The 24,227-nt window shown below is 33.6% G+C and overlaps 4 protein-coding genes across 8 annotated transcripts; 2 read left to right on the forward strand and 2 right to left on the reverse strand.

Moving 5' to 3' along the window:
- The first annotated feature begins 262 nt into the window (after positions 1-262).
- On the forward strand, positions 263-4,810 carry LOC101221654 (RNA pseudouridine synthase 6, chloroplastic). Of its 4 annotated transcripts, none has more exons than XM_011654479.2 (10): positions 263-572; positions 1,207-1,335; positions 1,422-1,676; positions 1,762-1,843; positions 2,121-2,236; positions 2,325-2,379; positions 2,937-3,048; positions 3,369-3,538; positions 3,656-3,998; positions 4,229-4,810. In XM_011654479.2, the coding sequence occupies exons 1-9, from the start codon at positions 349-351 to the stop codon at positions 3,938-3,940; spliced, it is 1,428 nt and encodes a 475-aa protein (XP_011652781.1). In that variant the 5' UTR covers positions 263-348; the 3' UTR covers positions 3,941-3,998; positions 4,229-4,810. The 4 variants fall into 4 exon arrangements, with proteins under 4 accessions (XP_011652781.1, XP_011652785.1, XP_011652787.1 ...); XM_011654483.2 differs by having other exon boundaries at positions 4,239-4,810; XM_011654485.2 differs by having other exon boundaries at positions 4,288-4,810.
- A 3,181-nt stretch (positions 4,811-7,991) lies between these two features.
- On the forward strand, positions 7,992-13,043 carry LOC116401618 (RNA pseudouridine synthase 6, chloroplastic). Of its 2 annotated transcripts, none has more exons than XM_004151469.3 (10): positions 7,992-8,381; positions 9,129-9,257; positions 9,360-9,614; positions 9,698-9,779; positions 10,135-10,250; positions 10,338-10,392; positions 10,983-11,094; positions 11,738-11,907; positions 12,038-12,380; positions 12,594-13,043. In XM_004151469.3, the coding sequence occupies exons 1-9, from the start codon at positions 8,146-8,148 to the stop codon at positions 12,320-12,322; spliced, it is 1,440 nt and encodes a 479-aa protein (XP_004151517.2). In that variant the 5' UTR covers positions 7,992-8,145; the 3' UTR covers positions 12,323-12,380; positions 12,594-13,043. The 2 variants fall into 2 exon arrangements, with proteins under 2 accessions (XP_004151517.2, XP_011652776.1); XM_011654474.2 differs by having other exon boundaries at positions 12,038-12,375.
- On the reverse strand, positions 12,417-17,847 carry LOC101209136 (beta-glucosidase 47). The gene is made up of 12 exons (XM_011654462.2): positions 17,076-17,847; positions 16,924-16,990; positions 16,775-16,833; positions 16,627-16,702; positions 15,572-15,646; positions 15,379-15,466; positions 15,017-15,269; positions 14,810-14,925; positions 14,418-14,673; positions 14,237-14,336; positions 14,038-14,146; positions 12,417-12,820 (listed from the first exon to the last, which is right to left on the reverse strand). Exons 1-12 carry the CDS (start codon positions 17,232-17,234, stop codon positions 12,607-12,609), a joined length of 1,572 nt encoding a protein of 523 aa, XP_011652764.1. The 5' UTR covers positions 17,235-17,847; the 3' UTR covers positions 12,417-12,606.
- A 1,578-nt stretch (positions 17,848-19,425) lies between these two features.
- LOC101208895 (tryptophan synthase beta chain 2, chloroplastic) lies at positions 19,426-22,728 on the reverse strand. The gene is made up of 3 exons (XM_011654491.2): positions 22,246-22,728; positions 20,310-20,644; positions 19,426-19,979 (listed from the first exon to the last, which is right to left on the reverse strand). The coding sequence occupies exons 1-3, from the start codon at positions 22,576-22,578 to the stop codon at positions 19,745-19,747; spliced, it is 903 nt and encodes a 300-aa protein (XP_011652793.1). The 5' UTR covers positions 22,579-22,728; the 3' UTR covers positions 19,426-19,744.
- Positions 22,729-24,227: the final 1,499 nt, after the last annotated feature.

Genomic DNA, 24,227 nt, shown 5'->3' on the forward strand with positions numbered 1-24,227 from the left:
ATACAATTTAAAAAAAATTGTAAATATAGTAAAATTATATTTATAGGTATTTTAAAATGTTATATTTGATTTGAATTAAATGGTTATATTTGCAACTATTTTTATTTTATTAGTTTGGAGGAAAAAAACTAAATATATAATATTTTAAATATAAATTAATTAAAATATAATTTGAGTATAAACGACGTAAATGAATAAAAATAAAGTTGAAGAATAAAAATGAAATATTCTATTTGAGATTTGTTAATATCCAACCATGGTATAAACTAGCGAAACAAAGTTAGAGAATAAGTCCTTCCAAATTATACTCTCCGGTCTAGAAGGATATTGAGCATCGTTTTGGCTTCCATGGATGTCTCTCTGGTGGCTGCCCATGGTTGTCCTGGCCTCAGTACATCACTTAACCTGCCGCGCGAAGTGGCGCGAACTCGTGCTAATCTCAGTGCTTCCATTTCCAGCACTTGCTTTGCTGCTCTGCGTTCTTTTAGTTTTAATAGTAAAGCGTTCCCTTGTGAATCCTCAACAACAGACGTGAACGTTACACAAACTGCAACTAATTCTGCAGAAAATGGGTACTGCTAATTTTCTTTCTCGTACCTTCTTCTTTACTAGTTTGATTGCTAGTTTGAATGGGAATACTGTCGCTTAATTATGTTTTAATAATAGTATAAATGTGAGCTTAAGACTTGTTATGTAAGTTGTTTGATTGTTTTTTTCAATGGTGTGCTGAGAGACTTCATCTTTGGTCGTTGATTTGGATTAGGATCTTGTTTTTCTTTGTGTATTGCATGTCTTGTGGTAAAAGTTGCAGAATGATAGCAAAATTCAAGGTTGAGAAAAATAAAGGGAAAGAGAAAAAAGAAAACCCATGGCTGATGGCTTAAACTTTATGTGTTATATATGGACTATGGATCGCGAGCATTGAATCCATCTCCACCCGTTGGCACTTGAAAAACTCGTAGATGGCGTCAAAACTTACCTTTTAGCAGCCCCAAACTTTCAATTTTGCCTTCTACTGTCAGATAAAGAAGAATAAAAAGGTTTCCTGGCACCTTTGCTGATTACTCTGTTAGATGCTTGATGCACTTGCAATAATCATGGATTCATGATTTGTTGTTGGATTTTTTCATTCTCCAGACCTCTGGTATTGATTCCCTTTTATGATTCCTTTAGGATTTAGCATGCTCCGATTGAAATTAATTTCAGGTATCCTCAATATCATCGTTTGCTTCCATGTACCTCATTCAATGTCCCACCACGAGTTGAACATCTGGTCGTTTTGGAAGGGGGGCCTGTTATGGAATACATCTCTAAATCCTTGGATCTTCCTCCTATGTAAGTTCTATCTTTTCGGTTGATTATGCAACATAGTATTAAGTCTACTTTAGACGAAGCAATGAATATAGTTTCATTGTTTGAAGGTATGTTGCAGATCTCATTCATTTTGGTGCAGTATATTATGCCCTAGTATGCCCACAGCCTCCGCCAACTGCATCCTCTGAGGAAATTAGACTATTCAAAAAATTTACACAACCATCATTTTTGATAGGGCGAAAATCTATCAAGGGGAAAACCTTGAGAGAAGCACAGAAGACTTTTCGGATAACTCATATTGATGAGTTTGTGGAAGTTGGAACATACTTACGTGTTTATGTGCATCCCAAACGCTTTCCAAGGTGAAAAGAACTACGTGTTTTTCTTTTCAAAAGTAAAATAATGTTTATGATGGAATGATGCTAGTGGAAATTTATAATCAATCAGGTGCTATGAAGTTGATTGGAAATCAAGAATTATCGCTGTGACAGATTCCTATGTGGTTTTGGACAAACCTGCTGGTACATCGGTCTGTGGTTTGAACGCTTGAACCATTAATCTCTGTCTTGTAGAATTATTTGCATTGCCTTCTATTTGTGGTGGCTGTTGGTAGTTGCATTGTTTCTTCCTGAAACATTCTGCGAATATCCAGAATAGTATATGCATTTTGGTAATATGGAATTTACCTATGTATAACTGATTACGTAAATCACAACGCTCGTAGAGAATGACAAATTTTATTTGCATCAATACCATCTAGCGGACATTCATTTTTTAGCTGTTAAGAATGACAATTGTTCTGTCAGGTTGGAGGCACTACTAACAACATCGAAGAAACTTGTGTAACCTTTGCAACTCGTGCTTTAGGATTAACATCTCCTTTGTGGACTACCCATCAGATTGACAACTGCACTGAGGGCTGGTAATGATGTTTCTTATAGATATACTCATGTCTAAAGTAATGCCTCTCTTCAAAATACTTATTTTCAATCATTTACACTTTTCTGCAGCGTCATTCTTGCTAGGACAAAAGAATATTGCTCCATCTTCCATCGTAAAATCAGAGTAAGTTTCATGGTCTTATTTCTTGTGTTAGACCATTGCAATCACTCTTTCCATATTGTGGCATAATTTTTTTTTTTTTTGGAGGGGGGGGGGACCATCTTCAAATCTCTGTTCTTTCACTCATTTTCCAGTCTATCATGTGTGTTGTATTTTGAATATGAAGTAGTTAAATATTTCCACATATCTTCTTCATTCTCACAATACTAAAAACTAAAATATAAGAATGCTCCTATTATTCTCTCTCTAAATATGAAGTCTTATCTCTATGATAAACAGGCACCAAGGGAACGAGAGTGAAAACTAGTCACAAACATTACATTTGAGATTTTCATTTTTAAGCACTTTTCAACAAGGGGAACTGAATAAGAGAATTAAAATGGATTTCTATTGTGATGTGTTCATGATAAACAAAGATGCACAAGCTGACAAGTTATTTTATTTTTAATGGTCTTGGTAGAATATCCATTATACATATTTGAAATTTTAGTAAAGTTGTTTGTGTTGATGCTTTTCATTTCTTAATTTGATACTAATGCTTTACAAAATTTTCTTTATAGGAGAAAAAGGTTACGAAGCTTTATCTTGCTCTTGTTGCGGTTCCCCTGCCAAAGGGAATAATGACACACTATATGCGGCCAAATAATTTGGCTCCTAGACTCGTTTCAAGAGGCAAGTTTCACAATCAAGCATTCAAATAATCATTGGATATTGCTTTGAACTATTTGTTCCAATTTCTCATATTGGGGAACATATGTCTACAGTTTGATTATTGATTTGCAGCCACAAACTCAAGCACCTAGAAAATCAGTCAACTATTCTTCCAGCAAATTAACATGCAAATTGTCGTCCTAGTTATTTATATTTTAACTCCCTCCCAACCTGATGCCAAGAATGGACACCTAAACCTTCAACCCTGACCACAAATGTATCCGTACCAAGGTGTGATAGGCAGTTTACGTCTTTTGGTCACTTTAAACATCTTCTTGCAGATTGTATTGACGGATGGAACTTGTGTCAGCTTGAGGTGTTGGAATGCAGAGAGGTTTCATGGCCAGATGCTGATATTGAAGCAAAATACAGTATTGAAGATTGTGGGTGGCCCTCCAAAAAGAAAGCATTTGAATGTAAAATCAACCTCTTGACTGGTCGGACACATCAGGTTTGTAGCGTAGTAGTCTTTCTGTTTCTGCAATTGTCTTTGTTATTTTGAAACCATCTTCAGAAACTCTTACATTCATTGTTCTTAAAATAGACACAATATTTCCTGATGATGCAGATTCGAGCACAACTGGCTGATTATGGAGCACCATTGGTTGGTGATTCCATCTACATGCCTGCAGCAGTTGCAGAGATGGCTAATCCTGGGTTGAATCCATTTGGAAAATGTAAGAAAGAGTATACAAGCGAAGAAGATAAAGAAAATGCAGTGGCAGAGTGGATTGCTCTTCACGGAAAAGAACCAGCAGTTGCTATTGGACTGCAGGCCTATGAGATTTCATGGGATTCAGGGGAGCACATATACAATGCTGGTACTCCATGGTGGAGGCAGGAACAGTTATAGCTCGATATCGACTCCAAGCCATCATTTTGCATTAGCCAACATTCTCCAAATCTGGAAGGTTATTTCTACCACCCAATCAGAAAATAGTTGAGAAAGATTCTAGGTTTGTTTGGATTGACTTTCTAAATGCTCAAAACACTTTTTTAAACATTTTGAAAGTCAATCAAAACATGCCTTTTAAGTATTTTGTATTGCTTTAAAATCAAGTTTACTATTTACTATACATCTTAACCAGCTTAGTATAGAAAGTTTAGGAACGAAAGTAACACCATTCAATGATCAAATCAGTCGTGTACAGGCAGTTACCTTAATAATTCTCATATAACACTGGGGTGCTGCTTGGTTAGATCACTTTCCTTGACGCAACTGCGATGACATTGTGACCCATCAAAGTTCGGAAAAGAAAGCTTTGGAGTTCTCTTCAGAGTGCGATGATAATCTTCAGGTAAAGCCCAAACCTTTCTGTTTGTATATCCATTCGCCCATTCAAATTTGTCCAGCAAAGACTTAGGGAATGTTCCCTCCCACGTATGCTCCTTCTCTGAGCAAGCACCGCATTATATACTATCGGGAGAAGCTTCAATTCAACCATGGCCGCACAAAGAGAAGCTCTGGTTTTGAATTGGACCATTGGATGGATATAGTTAACTCAAAATTTTTGTTTCTATAGATACTCTGTGCCTCTGTGAATGTAATCAAATTTGATGTTATATCTATGAATTCAAAAGTATATTCTATGAGTGGTGTTCCTCGAAGCATTAGATCTTTTGTCCAGCCCTTCCTCAATCATGGAGTGAAACTTTTTTGGGGCTAAAGCCCTTTCTCTAAAAAGTTATTTGGTAATGAAGTTGACACACTACGGTTTGGGTATGAACTGTTAGAAGGGTCAATTTTCCTTTTAATTATTTTACTAATTCAGCTCTCCCTCAAAGTAGTTAATTGCTCCAGTGACATCAACTCCCTAGAAATTACCCTTTCTCTCAAAATGAAATTTTGAATTTTTAGGTTCCTATTCTGGAGAGGCAATTTTTCTATTTATTTTACCATAAAAAAAAAGATTGTACAATTTTGTCTTCTCTACGTGAATTCATTTAATATTAGTTTTAGTATTTTTAAGTGTAATTTACATAAATCTAACCAAATCCAGAATGTTTTTGGCCCGAAAAGTCCCTTTACGATCATTTTTTTTATAAGTTCCATACTCTGCCCTTGCGATTTATTTATTAATCTCAAGTCATTTGGTTACAATTAAGACCCGTGATCGAATAACTAAATGTAAAATACTTTCATTTCGAGGTAAAGTATGTTTTGAGATCGGATAAAATAAATGTAGAATTCTTTCATCTCGGTGCTAGTAAGGTTCGAGATCTAATAACTAAAGAAAAATTCTTTTATTTTAGGGCATTGTATATTTCACTTGTGATCAATTTATCATAGTTGACTTGGATAATTTTGATATTAACCTTGTGGACTTTTTTCGTTTTCTAAATTGTTCTAATATTTGAGAACTTGTTATATTTGTGAAAAAAACTTATTTTTAAATACAATTTTGGTATTTCTACGTAAATTGGTTTAATATTAGTCTTAGTAATTTTAAATATTTAAATATATTTGTGGAAGTATAACTTAGAAGAGAGAAATTATTTTAAATAATAAAACTGATAATTTTATTTTTACAAATATAGAGAATTTTATTAAAAATAATGTGTTTTGTGTAAATATTTTGAAAAATAGGGTTGTTTAATAAGAAATTATAAGAATAATGTTGTTTCCAAAACTATTCTAAAAATATGTGTCTTTTTTAAATTGGACGAGTCGTGTACGGGGCACACGACTTCGTGAATGTACATGGACCCACGTGGACTGAAGTCGTGTACCAGGGTACACGACTTCCTAAATAATTTTTTTTAAAAAAAGTTATTATATTTTAAAAGATTAACTATTTTTAAAATAAAAACGTTTGTGAAAGACGGATTTGAAATTGATGAACAAAATTTTTTAAATAAATACTCAACCGAAAAAATGGATGAACAAAATAGGAAGAGGATGAACAAAATAGGAAGAGGAAAGGTGAAGATAGGAAGAGAAAAGGTGGAGAGAGGAAGAGAAAATTTGAAATTGGGACGGAAAATGAAATAGGAAGAGAAAAGAGGAAGAGAGGAAGAGAGGAAGAGGAAAGATGAAAAGAAAAAAGAAATAAGAAATTTGAGAGGAAGAGAGAAAAAACGAAGGAAGGAGGGAGAAGGAAAGAGGGTGAGGAAAAACGAAGAGAGGAAGGAAAAAAAGGAAATTGAGAACGAATCAAGGATTTTTAGGGTTCTTAAAATGGTCGAAGTCGTGTACCCCTACATGACTTTCTACATGTGCGACACGTGGCTACACCAGTGAATCGTTGACTCACCGTATGGAAGTTGTGTACCTCGTACACGGCTTCGACCACTACGCGGCAAAATGTGCCAGCTGCATACACGACTCCAATCAAAAAACGTGGGCCTGGTCCAGGACTCCAGTCAGATACAGTAGGTTCGGTCCACGACACCATTGGGATTTATTGAAGTCGTGTACCCGTACACGACTTTAGTCACCTACTTTTTAAATTTCTTTCCCAACTACCCTAATTTTGTAAATACTTTTTAAAAACACATTATTTTTTAAAAAAATCCCAAATATAGCTGTTGATTTTATGGAATCAATCTATATTTCATTCATTACTTAATAGAGATACAAGCCTATATATAACCATAGAGAAATACACTTAAGGAAATAATATCAAATAATATCTCCAAAATAATATCTCCAGAATAATATCTCCTAAGAATAATCTAATTATATTAATACCTTCCCTCAAACTCAAGGTTGAAATCACAAACTTGAGTTTGCTAAGAACTAAGAAAAGAAACAATATATCTAGAATAGAATAAAAAAACCCGAAGAACAAACAGACAAAGAACTTCTAGGTTAAAACAAACCCACGAAAAACTTCCGGGATAGAAACATAGATCCTCGTATAGAGATCTATAACAGAACCTAGGAAGAACGAAACAAGAACTTCGGGGGGGCAAACTGAAAGAGCAAAACTGAAGCAAAGTAGAATCAAAGCTGGACGAAAATAGGGTCGGAATTGGACAGAAGTGTTTTGTCGGATCAAAGTGGAACCGAACGAACTAAACTAGAGCAAGTCAGAATCAGATTAAACGGGAAATCTGGGGCGAACAGAACGGAAACTGAACTGAATGGAGCAGAGAGGCTTAGCGGATCTGAACAAAAACAGAAACGAGGCGTCGTTGGATCTGGGCTTCGATCTAAACTTTGAAGGCAGACATGAAGGATGGGTCTGAACGAAATTAGACAGATCTGGAACAGATTGGAGGCAGACGCGAGGATCTGAGGACATGGGGTTTTATGGTTTTGTTGGGACAGCGTAAGGAGATGGAGCAACGGCAACGAAACGCAGCGGCGAGCGGAGCTTCTTGGACGACGGAAAAAACTGAAACTCTTCGGCTGGGCGTTCGGCTTCAACTGACAGAGGTTCAATCGGTTGCTTGGCTAACGGAAAAACAAGAGGTCGGACGAAGAACTATGAAGGAGATGGCCGCCGCAGACGCTAGTGAAAAACGAATGGGGTTTCTGGGGTTTGGATGGTGGCAGATTTGAACAGCAATGAGTGACAAAGGGAAGGTGCAACGACAACGGCAAATTTGCAGATCTAAGGGGCGGCTTCAGCTAATGGGAGATGATTCTGCCTCCGTTGATGAATGATCAACGGAGGCAGAGATCAAACGGGATGTGGAGGCTAGAATTCAATAAGGCGAAAACCCTAGAGCTCTGATACCATGTTGATTTTATGGAATCAATCTATATTTCATTCATTACTTAATAGAGATACAAGCCTATATATAACCATAGAGAAATACACTTAAGGAAATAATATCAAATAATATCTCCAAAATAATATCTCCAGAATAATATCTCCTAAGAATAATCTAATTATATTAATAATAGCTATACAAACATTAATCTATAATGATGTAGGAAATGAAAAAGAAAATTTTCAATTCATTTTGGTATATTGAAAAGTGAAAACTTTGTTTAACGCTAGTTTCCCCAAACGTGTAAAATCATTTATTGGCAAATTTAGGATAGCTATAGCATCATCTTGGTCTCATCAGCCCATCCCAGCTCAAAGACTCCAAAGACTCCATAGGATGCTGGCTTCCATGAATATAGCTCTGGTGGCCACCCATGGTTGCCGTACCCTCAGTAGTACATCACCATCCCTGCTCCGCACATTGGCAAGACCTCGTGCTAGTCTCAGTGCTGCCAGTTCCCGCGATTACTTTGCTCCTCGGCGTTCTTTGGGTTCGAAAAGCAGCGCATTTCCTTGTAAATCCTCAATAACAGATGTTACAGTCAAAACTGCAACTAATTCTGCAGAAAATGGGTGCCGCTAATTTTCTTTTCCTCATTATACCTTCTTGTTTATCAGTTTGATTGATACTTTTTTTTTTTTATTATTTATTTATATATATATATATATATATATATATATATATATAAGACGTTTGATTGATAGTTTGAGAAGTTACACTGCTGTTTAGCTGTGTATTAATAGTATAAATGTGACAAAACGACTTACATGTTTAAATTGTTTTAATGTTTATTTAGTTGTTTGTGGGAAATTTCATAGTTGGTTCTTCTAAGATTTCTGGTTTATTTAAATCGATGAATTGGGTTAGTATCTTGTTTTTCTTGTGGTAAAAGTTGCAGAGTAAAAGCTAAAGTGGAAGGAAGAAGAAAAAAGAAAGTTTGTAATATATTTGGACTACAAACTTACAAGCACTGAAAATTTGCATTAACTGACTTACTTGTTCGTAGGTCCAATTTAGTTTGCCTTCTGCTGTCAGATAAAAGGGGAATAAAGGGGTTTCCTAGAACCATCAATTCACCACAGCCCAAAAGTTTAAGTTGATGAGTTGGAATAGATATTAATTGAAAGGAAATGACACTATAAGTTTAAACGCAGAACTGACCTCCTACCTTGATAGTATGTTAAATCAAATCACCATTCAATTCAGAAGCTCAAGTTGAATGGTGATTGGATTTTTTTCATTCTCCCAACCCCTTGTATTGGCTTCCCATTTTATGATTCTTTTGGGATTGGGCTTGCTGAGACTGAAATTAATTTCAGGTATCCTCAATATCATCGTTTGCTTCCATGCCCCTCATTCAGTAAACCTCCACGAGTTGAACATATGGTCGTTTTGGAAGCAGGACCTGTCATGGAATATATCTGTAAATCATTGAACCTTCCTCCTCTGTAAGTTATACTGCTTTTTGTTGTTCATAATAATTTATTCTGCAACAAAAGGTCAAGTCTAATTTGGATGAAGCAATGAATTCATGCTTTCATTGTTTGAAGGTATGTTGCAGACCTTATTCATTTTGGTGCAGTATATTATGCCCTAGTATGCCCACAGCCTCCTAAAACTGCAACCCCCGAGCAAATTAGACTATTCAAAAAATTTACAGAACCATCATTCTTGAAAGGGCGAAAATCTATCAAAGGGAAAACTGTGAGAGAGGCACAGAAGACTTTCCGGATAACTCATGTTGATGAGTTTGTCGAAGTTGGAACGTACTTGCGTGTTCACGTGCATCCCAAACGCTTTCCAAGGTGAAATCAGCTATTTGTTTTTTATTTAATAAAAAACGATGTTCATAGTGGAATGATGCTTGTTGACATTTACAATTAATCAGGTGCTATGAAATTGATTGGAAATCAAGAATAATCGCTGTGACAGAATCCTATGTGGTTTTGGACAAACCTGCTGGTACATCGGTCTGTAGTTGAACACTTGAACTGTTAATCTCTGGCTTGAGAAATTACTTTCACTGCCTTCTATTTGTGGCGACTCTTGATTTTTGCATTCTACCTTCCTGTGACAGTCTGAAAATTTGATCAAGATTGACATAGGCACTAGGCATTTTGGTGGTATGGATAAATTTACTGATCTTTCAGTAACATGCCACCTCTCAAGTAATAAAATTTGATGATGTAAACAATAAACCCTAATAGAGAATGCCACCATTCATTTGCATCATTTTCTTTTTGTTAATAAAACAATTTATTTACATAGTACCATCTAGCTGAACATTCACTTCTTAGGCTTTAAGTAAGACAAATATTCTGTCAGGTTGGAGGCACTACTGACAACATTGAAGAAAGTTGTGCAACCTTTGCAACTCGTGCTTTGGGATTAACATCTCCCTTGTGGACTACCCATCAGATCGACAACTGCACTGAAGGCTGGTAATTATGTTTCTTATATATATTTCTATGTCTAATTCTAATTCCTCTATTCAAAAGACTTGTTTTCACTCATTTACACTTTTGCAGCGTCATTTTTGCTAGGACAAAAGAATATTGCTCCATCTTCCATGGTAAAATCAGAGTAAGTTTCACGGTCTTATTTCTTGAGTTTGACCATTGCGGTTAGCTTACTTTACTAACTGGTAAAATTATTTCCAAGACAATGCTTAAAAGTGACAGCTCTATTCCCTTAATGTAAAGTAAAACTATCTTTTTAGCCATATTTAAATCTCTGTTTATTTTCTCCTTTTCCATTCTTTATTTGTGTTGTAATTTGGATATGGTGTAGTAAAATATTCCTGCCAAATCTTCATTGTGCTCACTATACTGGTAAAATGTAAAAATGGTCGTATTATTCCCTCTCTAAATATAGTCTAATCTGTATGATAAAGATGTCTATTAAGGGAACAAGAATGTAGGCTAGTCCTTAGACTTTGCAGTTGAGATTGTCATTTTTAAGCACTTCACAACAAGGGGAGTTAAAATGAATTTTACTTGGCGATAATTCATGATAAAAAAGCTGCACGAGCTGATGAGTTATTTTATTTTCAGTGGCATTGGTAGACTTTCCATTAATCATCATACACATTTGAAATTTACTCGTTAAGTTATTTTTCTTGATGTTTTTCATCTCTTAATTTGATAGTAATGCTTTACAATTCTTCTTAATAGGAGAAAAAGGTTATGAAGCTTTATCTTGCGCTTTCTGCTGCTCCCGTCCCAATGGGAATAATAACACACTACATGCGGCCAATTAATATAGCTCCCAGACTTGTTTCAAAAGGTAAGTCTCCCGATCAAGCATTCAAATAATAATAGGCTGTTGCCTTGAACAATTTGTTGCAATTTGATATGTTGAGGAACATATGACCGTTTAATTATTATTTTGCAGCCACAAACTCAAGCACTTAAAAAACTAATCTTAGCTTTTCTGCCAACTAATTATTAATATACAAATGGAATGGTCATCCCAGTCATATTAACGTTTTAACTCCCACCGAACCCGGCACCTACAATCTCAACCCCCAAACGTATCATGTATCCATAATAAGTATTAGATAGTATGTGGTTCCATTCAAAACCAATTGTCAATGAGAGGAGTCCCATCTATTTTATAAGGAGTGTGAGGTCCTTTGATTTTATCAATGTGGGATTCTTCTGGGTTCACCATTTCTTTTTTATTAGACCGAATACCCGTTTGGGTTTTTGAGGCTCTTATACCATATTAGATGTTTGGGTTTTTGAGGCTCTTATACCATATTAGATGATGTGAGATTTCATCTCAAAACCAATTGGCTACAAGAGGAGTAGTTCATCTACCTTATAAGAAGTGTGAGTTCCTTTGATCTTTCCCATGTGAGATTTCCAACGATAAAGCGTGCTTGGCAGAAGTTCTCTAGGTCGCTTTAAACTTTTTCTGCTTGCAGATTGTATTGATGGATGGATCATTTGTCAGCTTGAGGTGTTGGAATGCAGAGAGGTTTCATGGCCGGATGCGGATATTGAAGCAAAATACCGCGTTGAAGATTGTGGATGGCCCTCCAAAAAGAAAGCTTATGAATGTAGAATAAACCTCTTGACTGGTCGGACACATCAGGTTCTTAGTGTAGTCATTCTGTTTCGGTAGCTATCTATATAATTTTGAAACCATCTTCACAAATACTGCAGGCAGAGATGGGACATTGAAAACAGTTCTTAAAATGAATATGCTGTTTCCTCATATGCAGATTCGAGCACAGCTGGCTGATTGTGGAGCACCGTTGGTTGGTGATTCCATGTATATGCCTGCTGTGGTTGCGGAGATGGGTAGTCCTGGGTTGAATCCATTTGGAAAATGTAAGAAAGAGTATACCAACGAAGAAGATAAAGAAACTGCTGTGGCGGAGTGGAGTGCTCTTCATGGAAAAGAACCAGCCGTTGCTATTGGACTGCAGGCTTATGAGATTTCATGGGATTCAAGGGAGCACAGTTACAATGCTGGTACTCCATGGTGGAGGCAGGAACAGTTGTAGCTCGATGTTGACTCCAAGCCATCATTTTGCATTAGCCAACATTCTCCAAATCTGTAAGGTTATTTCAACTGCTCACTGCACACACGGAAAAGAGTTGAGAAATATGCTCTTTATTTTGTTTTGCTTTAAAATCCAGTCTTTTGTTTACAAATATATCAAAACCATCTACATCTATAGCCAGCTTAGAAAGTTAATAATCGAAGCTAACAGCATTCAATTATTAAATCAGTCGTGTACAAGCATTTACATTGACAATTCTCATATGGTATAGGGGCGCTGCTTGCTTAGATCACTTTCTTGGACACAATTGCACTGACGTTGTTGCTCATCAAAAGTTGAGCAATGAAATTTTTGTACCAAAAGGTTGATAGCTTGGGTGTTCTCTTCAGAGTTGTATAGTCTACATGGCAAAGCCCAAACCTTTCAGTATATCCATTCATCCATTCAAAGTTATCCAGCAAAGACCAGGCAAAGTACCCTCTCACATCGGCTCCTTCTCTGAACAAGCATCACATCATATACAATCAATACAAGTTTCAACACAATCGCATAAGGAGAACCTCTTGCTTTCTATTGGACCATTGGATGTATGTTATTAGTTAGATTCAAAATTTTCATTCTGTACTCCTAATGTATGTAATCAAGTTTGATGTTAAAGCATGAATTGGAAAGGATGTAATCTAGTGTTGTTCCTCTAAGCATTATTTCTCGTCTTTTCCCAGTCTCGTCTTTTGCATGTCTCCTTAGAAATTATTGGTCAAAATGACTCTGTTTCTGACTATTTTACCCCTCCCTCAAAATAGTTAGTTGCCCAAGTGAAATCATTATCCAGCAAAGAACTAGTCTGTTTAGTATTTAATTGAAAGATTTTGTTTCTTCAGGATGGAAGAAAAGATTTTGAACCATAGAAGCTAAGAAGCACGAACACTTCAATTTGGATAATGTGTCTGTGTTCGACACGTGTTGGACACTTGAACACTCTGACACTTGGTGGACACCTATTGGACGCTTGCTAGTCCAACAAATGTATTAGACATGCATAGATCACCTATTGATTAGAGTAAAAAAACACATATATGACAATAGTGATAACATTTGAGCATAAAATACATCAAGTTAAGTCTTTTAAGCATATAAATGCATCAATTCATTTAGTATGAATTTTCTTTTACTATAAAAATGATATATATATTTTTAAAATGAATATTTTAATAAACGTGTCCTTGCCGTGTCGAGTACTAGATTTTTAGAATATGATGTGTCGTCGTGTCCGTGTTGTATCGTATTCGTGTCCGTGCTTCTTAGCATAGATGGGTAGTGAAGTTTATGGCAAAGTTCTTTGACCATCTAAGCCTGTCCAAGAGAAACTTAACGACACTCATTTTTTAAGAGAAAACTTAGAGATTCTTTTTTAAAGAATAACGTCTTTCTAAATTTTCATTTATTTATTGAGTTTTAAATATAGTATGCAATTAAAATGATAGTTGTTTATCCGTTATTTTTAAGAAGGATTTCCCTTCCCATAGGAAAGGCCATGTGAAGATAATTTTTCTTTTAGAAGGGGATGTTATAAGGAGAAGGGCAAGAGATCATCTATAGGCTATATCTTAGATATGGTGAGAGGCTTGGATGAAGAGAAACAAAATGAAAGGATATATGGAAGACATTAAAGAAGTGGATGGTGCATGTAGAGAGTATTGTAGCACTGCTTATACCTCATTGATGTTTCCAAAGCACCAAGGTAACTTCTCATGTAATCTATTCTTCCGGTATCATCGAGTAAATCTTCAGTTTGATTATTGGGCTTGTTCTTCTGCCCATAACCTTCATGAAAATACCACAGTTCTTCAGGAGGAAATGCCACAAATATATCACCAATGGTTTAGATTTTGCCTTGCCTTCTAATCTACTTACCATTTTCTGTTACAAATATGGGTACATTGTATCTCTCCTTTATGTATGTAACCATCTTGTTCATTCCTTGAGGATTGACATATATCCATGAAATTTCAGTCTACATCAAAATGAAAAACAAGTTATTTTGCTTGATATCGATGCCACACGCTGGAGAACTGAACCTTTCAGAATTACTTACAGGTTCTCCTATTAAGATTTCTTCCTTCATCGGGGTCCAGAAAACAAAACCTTCTATCTTAGATGACCCCTGTCCTGGTTCACAGGAAGAATGAAGGCAATCTTTTGCATAGTAACTGGTATAGTGATTAATACCAATAAAATCAGCTCCATTCTTCAACTTCTTTTGATCTTCAGTTGAAAAGTTAGGCAAGTCAAGTCCCAGAATTTCTTCCATTACTGCTGGATAGTTTCCAAATACAATTGGGTCCAGGAACCTTCATTTGAGTTGTAAACAATGTGACTTATGGGCAATTGAATGATGACTTTTCTCTTTTTGTCTTTTACAGGGGCCATGAAGTGATATGTTAAATGTGAAGGAATTTAATACAACGAAGGCATTGAGTTTTTTACCAGTTCATATAGAAAGAGAGTGCTCTTTCACTTGCTAATATGTCTTTAAATGAGTCGCTTATAGGCTCAAACCACACAGCATTGATAACTATTCCGATTAGACCTCCTTGTTTGGCCTGCAAACAAGATCATTCTAATTAATAACAGATTCTCTCAAGAGTTAAAAGGACAGAGGTTATCTTCTTGATAACTTGATAAACAACTTACCTGATATTTGGACCGGTAAGTGTTGACCGCAGCAGCATGGGATAGAATAATATTGTGGGCAGCTACAAAGGGTTCTCTTTCCGAGTCTCCGCTGCTGCAATTGCCAAATGAGCTCGAGCAACGGGATGGAGGGAAAGTCCCTTTTCTGTAGCCACGAATAACCTGAACATTTGGCTCATTGAAGGTAACCCAGTACTTGACTCGATTTCCAAATGACTTAAAGCAAATATCTGCATAATATCTGAAATCCTCTCTGAAAATAAGAAAGTGTGAAGTGTTTTTTCAGTATCAGCAGGATTGCTGGGGGAAATATGTTCAAAACTTGAGTGGAATTGGATGATTATTAATAGTTTGCATCATACTGGACTAGGGGACTCAACCAGGCTCCATATTTATCTTCAAGTTTCTGAGGGATGTCATAGTGAGTCAATGTCACAAATGGTTCTATCCCTGAAACAGAAGAAGACACAAATGTCACATAAAATATATAGCAAGGACAGAAAAATTGTGCGTGATGCTTTGAAGTTTCTACGAACTTGTGAGGACATTAAATACCTCTTTTGAGAAGAGAATCAATGAGCTTGTTGTAATGATCAATCCCAGCACGGTTCACCTCACCAAACCTTCCTTCTGTAGGTTCATAATTTAAAAAGATACTAGTAATTAGCCCAAGTCTATTGCCTAGTTTTTCAAAGGAAAGTTTGTGTTTAGTATAACAAGAATAGGTTCAATGCTTTAAAAGGCTAAAGTCCTCCAATGGTTGCACGTTGGAGTGGAATGGTATGAGATGTAGCCCTTAAATATATATATGCATGTAGATATGCATTGTATTTGTATATGTATATGTATATGTGTACACACATAAATATATATATACAGATATACGTTATAGGTGTATGTATGCATGTACATATACATACACATATATTGGCATAACCATGTATATGTCTAAGCATAATACTTTGCATAATACTCACATAAAAGTATAAAAAAATCCATGTCATCAACCGTCCCTTAAAAAAAAAAAAACTTGAGTGTAATCTTCATTGCACTATCCACATAGTAGTATACAATATCTAATAGAATCTACCAAGTGAAAATTTATTTAATTTTTTTTCTTATATATAAGGTAAATGGGTCCAATGAGATTGGGTGCCTTAATTATTATTGTTGTAACAAAATTTTTATCATTTATATTTTCATTAATAGGATTTGACTCGTTGCTATACAATTTTATCTTTAATGTTTTAAAGTCACAATAGTAATAAGTTCAAATTGTCATGTCTCAAATCTTTCAATCTTGTTCATTTACACATGGGATGCAAAGATATTAAATTTTAGTGAATTTTTGTAAGGCATAACACAAGATATTTGTTGCAAGTGAGGCCAAAAATAACATTCTTGCTTTAAACTAGCCTTAGCCTCAAAGGACAAGCTTCAATTTTTTTTCATTTTTTTTCTTCTAAAAATTGAATGATGTGTGAGGATTTGAATCCTCCTTTATTATTGTTGTTATTGAATAAAAGAAGTTTGGATCTTCAATCCAAAGAAATTAAAATTGAAAACTGAAAAGAGTATGTGCAAAGTTGGGTAGAAAATGGAAGGCTTACCAGGTAGTATTCTTGCCCATGAGATAGAGAATCGATAGCTGTTCACTCCAATGAACTCCATAAGATCAAGATCCTCCTGATTTATTTCCTCATAAATGTCAAACAAAATTGAGAGTGAAGCTTGAAGAAAATGATATCAAATACTAACTTGATAAAGATGATACTGATCAACAGCAACATCTCCATTTGTTCCATCCTTGATAGTTCCTACAAAAAAAAAAAAAAAAGAAGTCCTCATAGTTCTACTAAAAAAAAAAAAAAAACACCAAAATGATAACAATATTTAACCAATCTAACCAGGCTCGTGAGTAAAAACATCCCAGTTGCTAAGACCTTTACCATCACTCAAGAAGGCTCCTTCAAACTAAATCAAGTGAAACAAGATTAGGAGAAGAAAATATGGACAGAAAATATAGCAGAAGAAGAACAAACAAAAAAAACAGAGTAACCTGATAAGCAGAAGAAGCAGTTCCAAAAAGGAAATCTTTTGAGAATGATTTTGGATTTGAAACTTCTTGAAGTGGAACATGGGTATTAGAAGCAATTAAAGGAGATAGTAACACCAAAATATGGAGAAAAACTGGAAAAAATGAGAAAGAAAACTCCATAATTGGAAACACAGAACTCTAATTGGGCAAATGAGAAAACGGATTGTTTAAGGTTTGTGCAGCGGCAGATAGATAAAAAGTATGGGAAAACGACTCCCCCTTTCAACTGATTTTAAACTCAATAATTATCTTTTAAATTTCATAACTAATTTTAAGAATAAAAATTAAGTTTACGTAAACGATAGATATACTTTTATGATTTATTCGTGATTGACCAATACTTACATCAACAGTCGTATTCATTTTGTAATATTGAAAAAACATTAGGTAAATTTAAGAATTCTTTTGTAAAAATCCTACAAGAACAAACACAATAATAATAAAAATATTTTCATATATATACAAAAGTATTCATTTACAAACATATTAAAATCTAAACAAGTCGTAGTATAGATCTACAGTTTTGGAAATCTAATTAACAATCCACTAATCTATATTTCCAAAAAAGAACAAAGAGCCTTAAAATTGTTAGAAAGGTTGGGTAATTGGTATGATTAAGGATGAAGCTAAATTGGAAAGTTGATGAGAGAAAAATAAAAAAAAAGAAAGAAAGAACATTAATTAGAATAGAAAAGAGTTGATGGTAGGGATTGAAAGGAATGGAGGAGAAATGAAACTTTGTTCATAAATGGAACCAATGTGGTCTCATAATGTTTGCATCATACCCAAAAGAAAAAAAACAAATCAAACACACTTTTCTATAAATATTCTCTTTCCTCTTTATGTCCACAAAAAATAAAATGAACATCTAATTCAACTTGGATAACCTTTAATTAATTCATTGATTTTTCTTGTTATTGTTATTATTATTTATTGAAAATTAAGTTTATAAAGAGTATTTCAATCTTTTGATTTTTATGTCTTGTTGTTGAGTTCTTTAAAACAATTTTACCCAAAATTCAAAAGAAATATTGAGGACACCAAAACAATAAAAAGCTTCATATTTGATATTTGATATTGGATATTTATGAGAAATATTGAAAAAGGAGACCACAAATTAGTCACAAATTAAATAGTGAATTTAATTGTTGTTGTTGCAACTCTCATGAACGATATCTATAATTTCCCATGTCTTTTGTTTTAAATATATAAAAGTCTCCACATTTTTTCTCCTATCATAATTATTTTGGATCACTTCTACGATGGCTGACCATTTAAATATATAATCATATGTTGTAATCATTGATAGCTGCTACCGATGAATATATATCACTGATAGCTACTATCAACAATATCTTTTAATCGGCAAAATGTACCATCGTTTTCATTAATAACTACTAGTAGTGGTGTTATTATTGGCGATTTGCTTTCAATCTAAAAAATGTATTATCAATTGCTATCACGGATAAGATGGACAAGTGTTCACTTAAGAGTATATTTGAAAATTTAAAAGTTTTACCAGTTAACACGTCAATATTTTCTATGTTTACAAACATTTTAAAACTACGCTTTATTTTTAAATTATTTTTTCTTGACTGTATTGTTTACTATAATTTTTCTTATTTTTATTATGATTGTTCAAATTTCATATATATATATATATATATATATATATATATATGGTTTTGGCTACGTTTTTAGAATCTTTTTACAGCACGTGGGTGGGAATCAAACTTTAATGTGATAACTTTAAAGTTATCACATATATTTGATACTCGTCAAATTATCATTCATTTTGAAGAACATATTCCTATTGGGTACTTATCACATAAAATAGTGTGAAATGTGTGTTGTTGAGTTATTTTGTAACTAGTGAAGCCTGTTTAGTTTATATATATGAATGGTATGATGTATATCTAAAACATGAAGAATCTTATAAAGGATGATTTTTTCTTTGTTTGGGAATGTAGAATAATAGTGTAATCTTTTGGATGTGTTGAATTATAGATGTTGATTAAAGATGCTCAACCTGATCTTTAGATATATATCATGTAAGATATTGGTTGTTTGGTAGGAATATATAAATGCTTGAACCAATATAAATGTATATTTACTATGCAAAATTTGCAGTAATTTTTCTTCCCTCAAAGATATACTACTGTTGATAGATAACTTTTTTTCTTTATTTATTTAAAGAAATGTTGACATATATTATATAAATATAGATTTTAAAAGAGATCACTCACTCTCATTTGGACCTCATACACACTACAAATATCTAACATACAAGGCAAAAATTTCCACACAAGAATGTGCACAACAAGAAACATGTTGTTAAACCAAACTTAATTTTCCCCTTTGTGTTTGACTTACAAAACAACCAAAGTCAATATATCTAACTATAGAGTTCAAGATTGATAGACAAAAAAGAAAAAAAACAACAACAAAACCAAATCATCATGATATCATCATCTCTACAATCACAATCCATGCACGAATAAAAAGAAAAAACACCAAGTCCAAAATGCAAATTAATTTAATAATTCAATAACGTAGAAAAAGAACATTTCTGTTCACCTTTCGACCTTCAACAATCAGTGGCCGGCTATCTCAACATTTTATCACCACGATTATTGGCCACCGCAATGGACGACCACCTTGCAGCCATCAGACAGAGTGGGGCAAAGCTTGTGAAGATATGCAAAAGCATAAGAAGCCTCCTTCGATGGAAAATTGCTTTCCAACTTGAAATACAGATTGCGAGCTTCCATCACCTCCATATCAGTCACTGTGTAAAATTCAACTTTCCCTATCTCCTTCAAAAAGCTCAAGTACTTTAGCCCTTTTTCTCTTTGGGATTCTAGCCTGTATGCAGTCACTTCCAATATATACCATAAGAAACAAAAAAAAAAACTTAACATTCCTATTAGTTCAAGTAGTATTGATATCATGTAATAGCTAAAGACATGATTGCAATATTACTAAGAAAAAACTTGGGTGTACCTCGAGTAGTCTAACCCATCAATTGTGCAACCTTCTATACTCTACTCAATTAAAGTGATCGACAATTTATTATCTTTTTGTGTTAAATTTTTGTATATATGCAATTGCCTCTGCACTTAAATTTATGAAAATCTGTTAACTTAACCTCGAGTGAATTTAAGTGAAGTAGTTCAAGAAATGGTATTTACTTACCCTTCACCTATGGGATGAGGTATCATAATTTGGGATGCAGAGTGCATTATTCCATTATCAGGCTGGACTAGGATCAACCTCACATCCTTATCTTTTTGGATGAAATAATGGTCAAGGAAGAGTCTCAAAACATTTGAGGCACTACTCTCAATGCAGCCCAGAATCAGGATATCTGCTGTGCCGCCCAATTTGTCCATGCCTTGTCTCTTTGTCTCTTGAAATTGGTTGGGCTCTTCATCCCTAGCAACCACAAGAAGGCTGGTTTCCGACTTCCTTATCAACTCTTTTTTTGCCTCTAATACTGCTTGTTTCAAGTTTCCCTCTACCCATTTCACCTGATACTCACTCAACCAAATATTAATAATGATCTAACCAATATATTATGTTCTTACCAAAATATATATATATATATATATATATATATATTTTGATGCATCTTATACCGTTTAAGCATAAACATACGAGACGGGTTTTTTAAAAAATAAAAAGGTTTGACAAACTATTATAATAAATAGCGGTTATAATAAGTAATTTTTCTATATTGCTATCAACTTAAAATGATATTACTAACACTTTCTATCAATGATTGCATTAGAAGGATATTACTAATAGTAACTATAAGCGGTCATTAAAAGTATATTTTTCATAAAGTGATATCTTCCTGCTAAACATATTAATTTTGAATTGATAAAGTTTAATTAGACAATCAATTGATATTTTTGATAGTTACTACCAATGGTAATATTCATCAATTGGATATATCACTTATAATATCTATTAGTCAGGGCAACGAAAGAATATCACCGATATAACATATTTATAAGTAATATCCCTAATAGGCTACTATATATCAATAATATCAATGCAAATGCTACTCTAAAGAGATCAGATCAGCATGCTATGGATAATAGCTTTGAATCACTATTAACGTACTATATCCATGTGATACCTTCTATTGCTAATAGTATAAATGAAATTGATATAATTTCAACTTTTGTTTAAGTAAATTATTGATTTTAGGTTATTCTATCAATATTTATATCATTTAGAAATTTGATATTCAAGTTATCGGTGATAAATTCATGAAAAATATGTTAGCATATTAGACATGATGTCACTAATAGAAATTGTTGTGGCTGATAGTATGATATCAATGATAGTTCCTGCGTAAGAATAATAAATTGAAGGACAAAATTGACATTTTAAAAAAATACCATATGACTAACGGATAAAAATTGCTATTTTTGCAAATATTTATTGTTTATTTGTAAACTATATTTATTTTCTAATTTGTGTTGTATGGTATACAATTTTTAGCTGAGCTAATCCTAATTTATTGAAAATTCTCAATTTGGATATATACTAAATAGTTATTGATTGTTGATTTAATTTTACAAATATGACGTAGGATGTGTTATAATATTGTTTAGTGAATCTCAATTTTAAATTAAAAAGATTAGTTAGAATGTCAAGTAATTAAATGCTTAGTTGGTGTGATTGTCATCAACACCAAACCAAAGTAGACTTTTTTCTTCTTCTTTTACTTAAAAGTAGATATATTATCCAATTGCTTTTCTATATTCAATTCTCTACTATTGTAGGAAAATAACGTTTATAAGAAATTGAATCAAACAATAACTTTTTTTTTTTTTTTTTGGAGAGAACATAAATGAAAAGACTGCATACATAAAATGGGAGGAATTAAATTCGAATTTTTTATATAGTTGTAAAGGTGTCAAAATTTTAGGAGAGTTGAATAGCTAAAAGCTGACATCTATCATAATTTAAGAGTCACATTGAGAATTGATTTTAATTGATATATGATAATTTTGGTAACCATTAAGATTCTCTCCTTGTTTAAACGTGATCTAAAGTGCATAATTAAATGATCTCATCCATAATTTTGGTTAAAAAGGATAATCTGATTTAAACGTACCTGAGCACCTAACGAAGTGATTAACTGCAGATTTAAAGACTGCTTATTGATATCTTCAGATCCCATGAAAATGGTGCAATCTAAACCATGTCTGTGGCAAGCAGCTGCAGTGATAAACCCGTACAGCTGGCCTTGGCTGCCCCCAGTGGCCGCAATCACGCTCTTTCCCTTGCGCTTCGCGGCCATAACCTTTATGATGACACTGCTAATGATCTTGTGGTCACGAAACGGGTTGATCAGTACATCTCGATCTCTTTTTATGTAAATTTCAGGACCCCTTCCCTCTTCGTTTCTGTACTGCTTTGTTAGTCTCTCCGCAAAACACACCTCCATCTCTCCCCCAACGAAAACCCTCGTCTCCTCCACCACCTCCTCCTGCAATTACGCCAAAATCATTAAAATACCATTTTCATTATCCTAAGTTTGTTCAAAAGGACCGTTGATATTATTATGTTATAGTAATTGGATTAAAAGTAATAACATATATAACAACTTCTTAAATATTTTACAAATATAACAGAAGCCGTAACATTTTATATCAATAATAGAAGATCAGTGATGGCAACATCTGTTAGTTCATTAACAGTTTCATAAACTTTTCTTAGACTTTTCTGTATTTACATTTTAATTTTTAAAATATTGCTATACACTAAATTATTATTATCTTTAGAATTGATATTTGTTATCTCTAGTTTAATTTTCGTCTTGTAATTTTGACAAGTTTTTCAAAATCAAAATTAATTAAATAAGTGAGTAATTGCAATAGATTGTACTTTTAGGACGGATAATTACGTGTGTATCAATTTTTTTAAAAAAAATCTCGATATAACAATATTTATCAATCAATGACAGAATTCCATTAGCTAGAGACAAACTCTCACCAAGAATATCATCTTTTATTTATAGACTTTTGAGAGTTGGAATGAAAATGTAAATCTCTTAATTAGTAGATAAATATATTTTCAAGATTTAGAGTAAACATGTTCAATCCAACAAATTTAAAATAAAAAAAATAATTAAAAGTCTTTATAGTTAATTAAAAGTATATATAAAAAAGGGTCTTTTTATTTAAAATATAAAAAACGATTGTTTAGATTTAGTTGGAACCTTTTTTTAGATAAGATTGAATCGTTTAAATTTGGGTAGTCAAATCTAAATCATTTTTTCAAAACATGTTTGATAGAAGACAACGAGTTGTTTGTACACAATCTGACTATTTTTGGTATTTGGCTATCGATATTTTAACTATTTTTTCATGATCTTTTATATTTAACACAAATTTGAATCAATAGCTATGTGAAAAAAAAATTGAGTAAAAAAGACAATGAAAAAGAAAAAGAAAAAAAAGACAACAAAAGAGCAAACCTCAAATATTTTAAAAAATGAGCTGACTTCATGTCATTTTTGTTACACCCTGAATATATTATAATATTTATGAAAAATAATCTAAAAAAACTTAGAATATAGGAAAATCTAAAATTGAAATTAACCTCAAAGTAAGAAGACGTTATTTTAACCTAAAGGTATATTGTAATGTAATAATAATAAAAAAAAATTGCAATGATCATGGACCTGGAATCCGTCGGTGTAAAAAATGTCAAATTCGTCATCCATCTGTTTAGCTACCATATGAAGGATTCTAGAATCCAGCCGCAGCTTCCCATCGAAATTCCCAGAATTTCCTAATACTTGCATCTTTGTTTTTCCCATATTCCTCTTTGTCGTCGAAAAAGTGTCTAATCCAATTCCTTTCCCAAGCTTTACATGGTTTGATCTCCATATGCCTGTGGCCCCAACTACTTGGTTGGTCACTGCAGCATTGTTCACCATAACAACGCTAATGCATGCCATTTTTCTCGCTATTAACTCTAACCAAAATTTAAAATGGATTTGAACTATGTGACAAACGAGGGACACCGGGATTCGTAATATATAGAGTGAGGAATATTTTTGTACCCAGTCCAACTTCAGTTTGTTGCACA

This window comes from Cucumis sativus, chromosome 1 (genome assembly GCF_000004075.3).
Source record: "Cucumis sativus cultivar 9930 chromosome 1, Cucumber_9930_V3, whole genome shotgun sequence".
Lineage (NCBI taxonomy): Eukaryota > Viridiplantae > Streptophyta > Magnoliopsida > Cucurbitales > Cucurbitaceae > Cucumis > Cucumis sativus.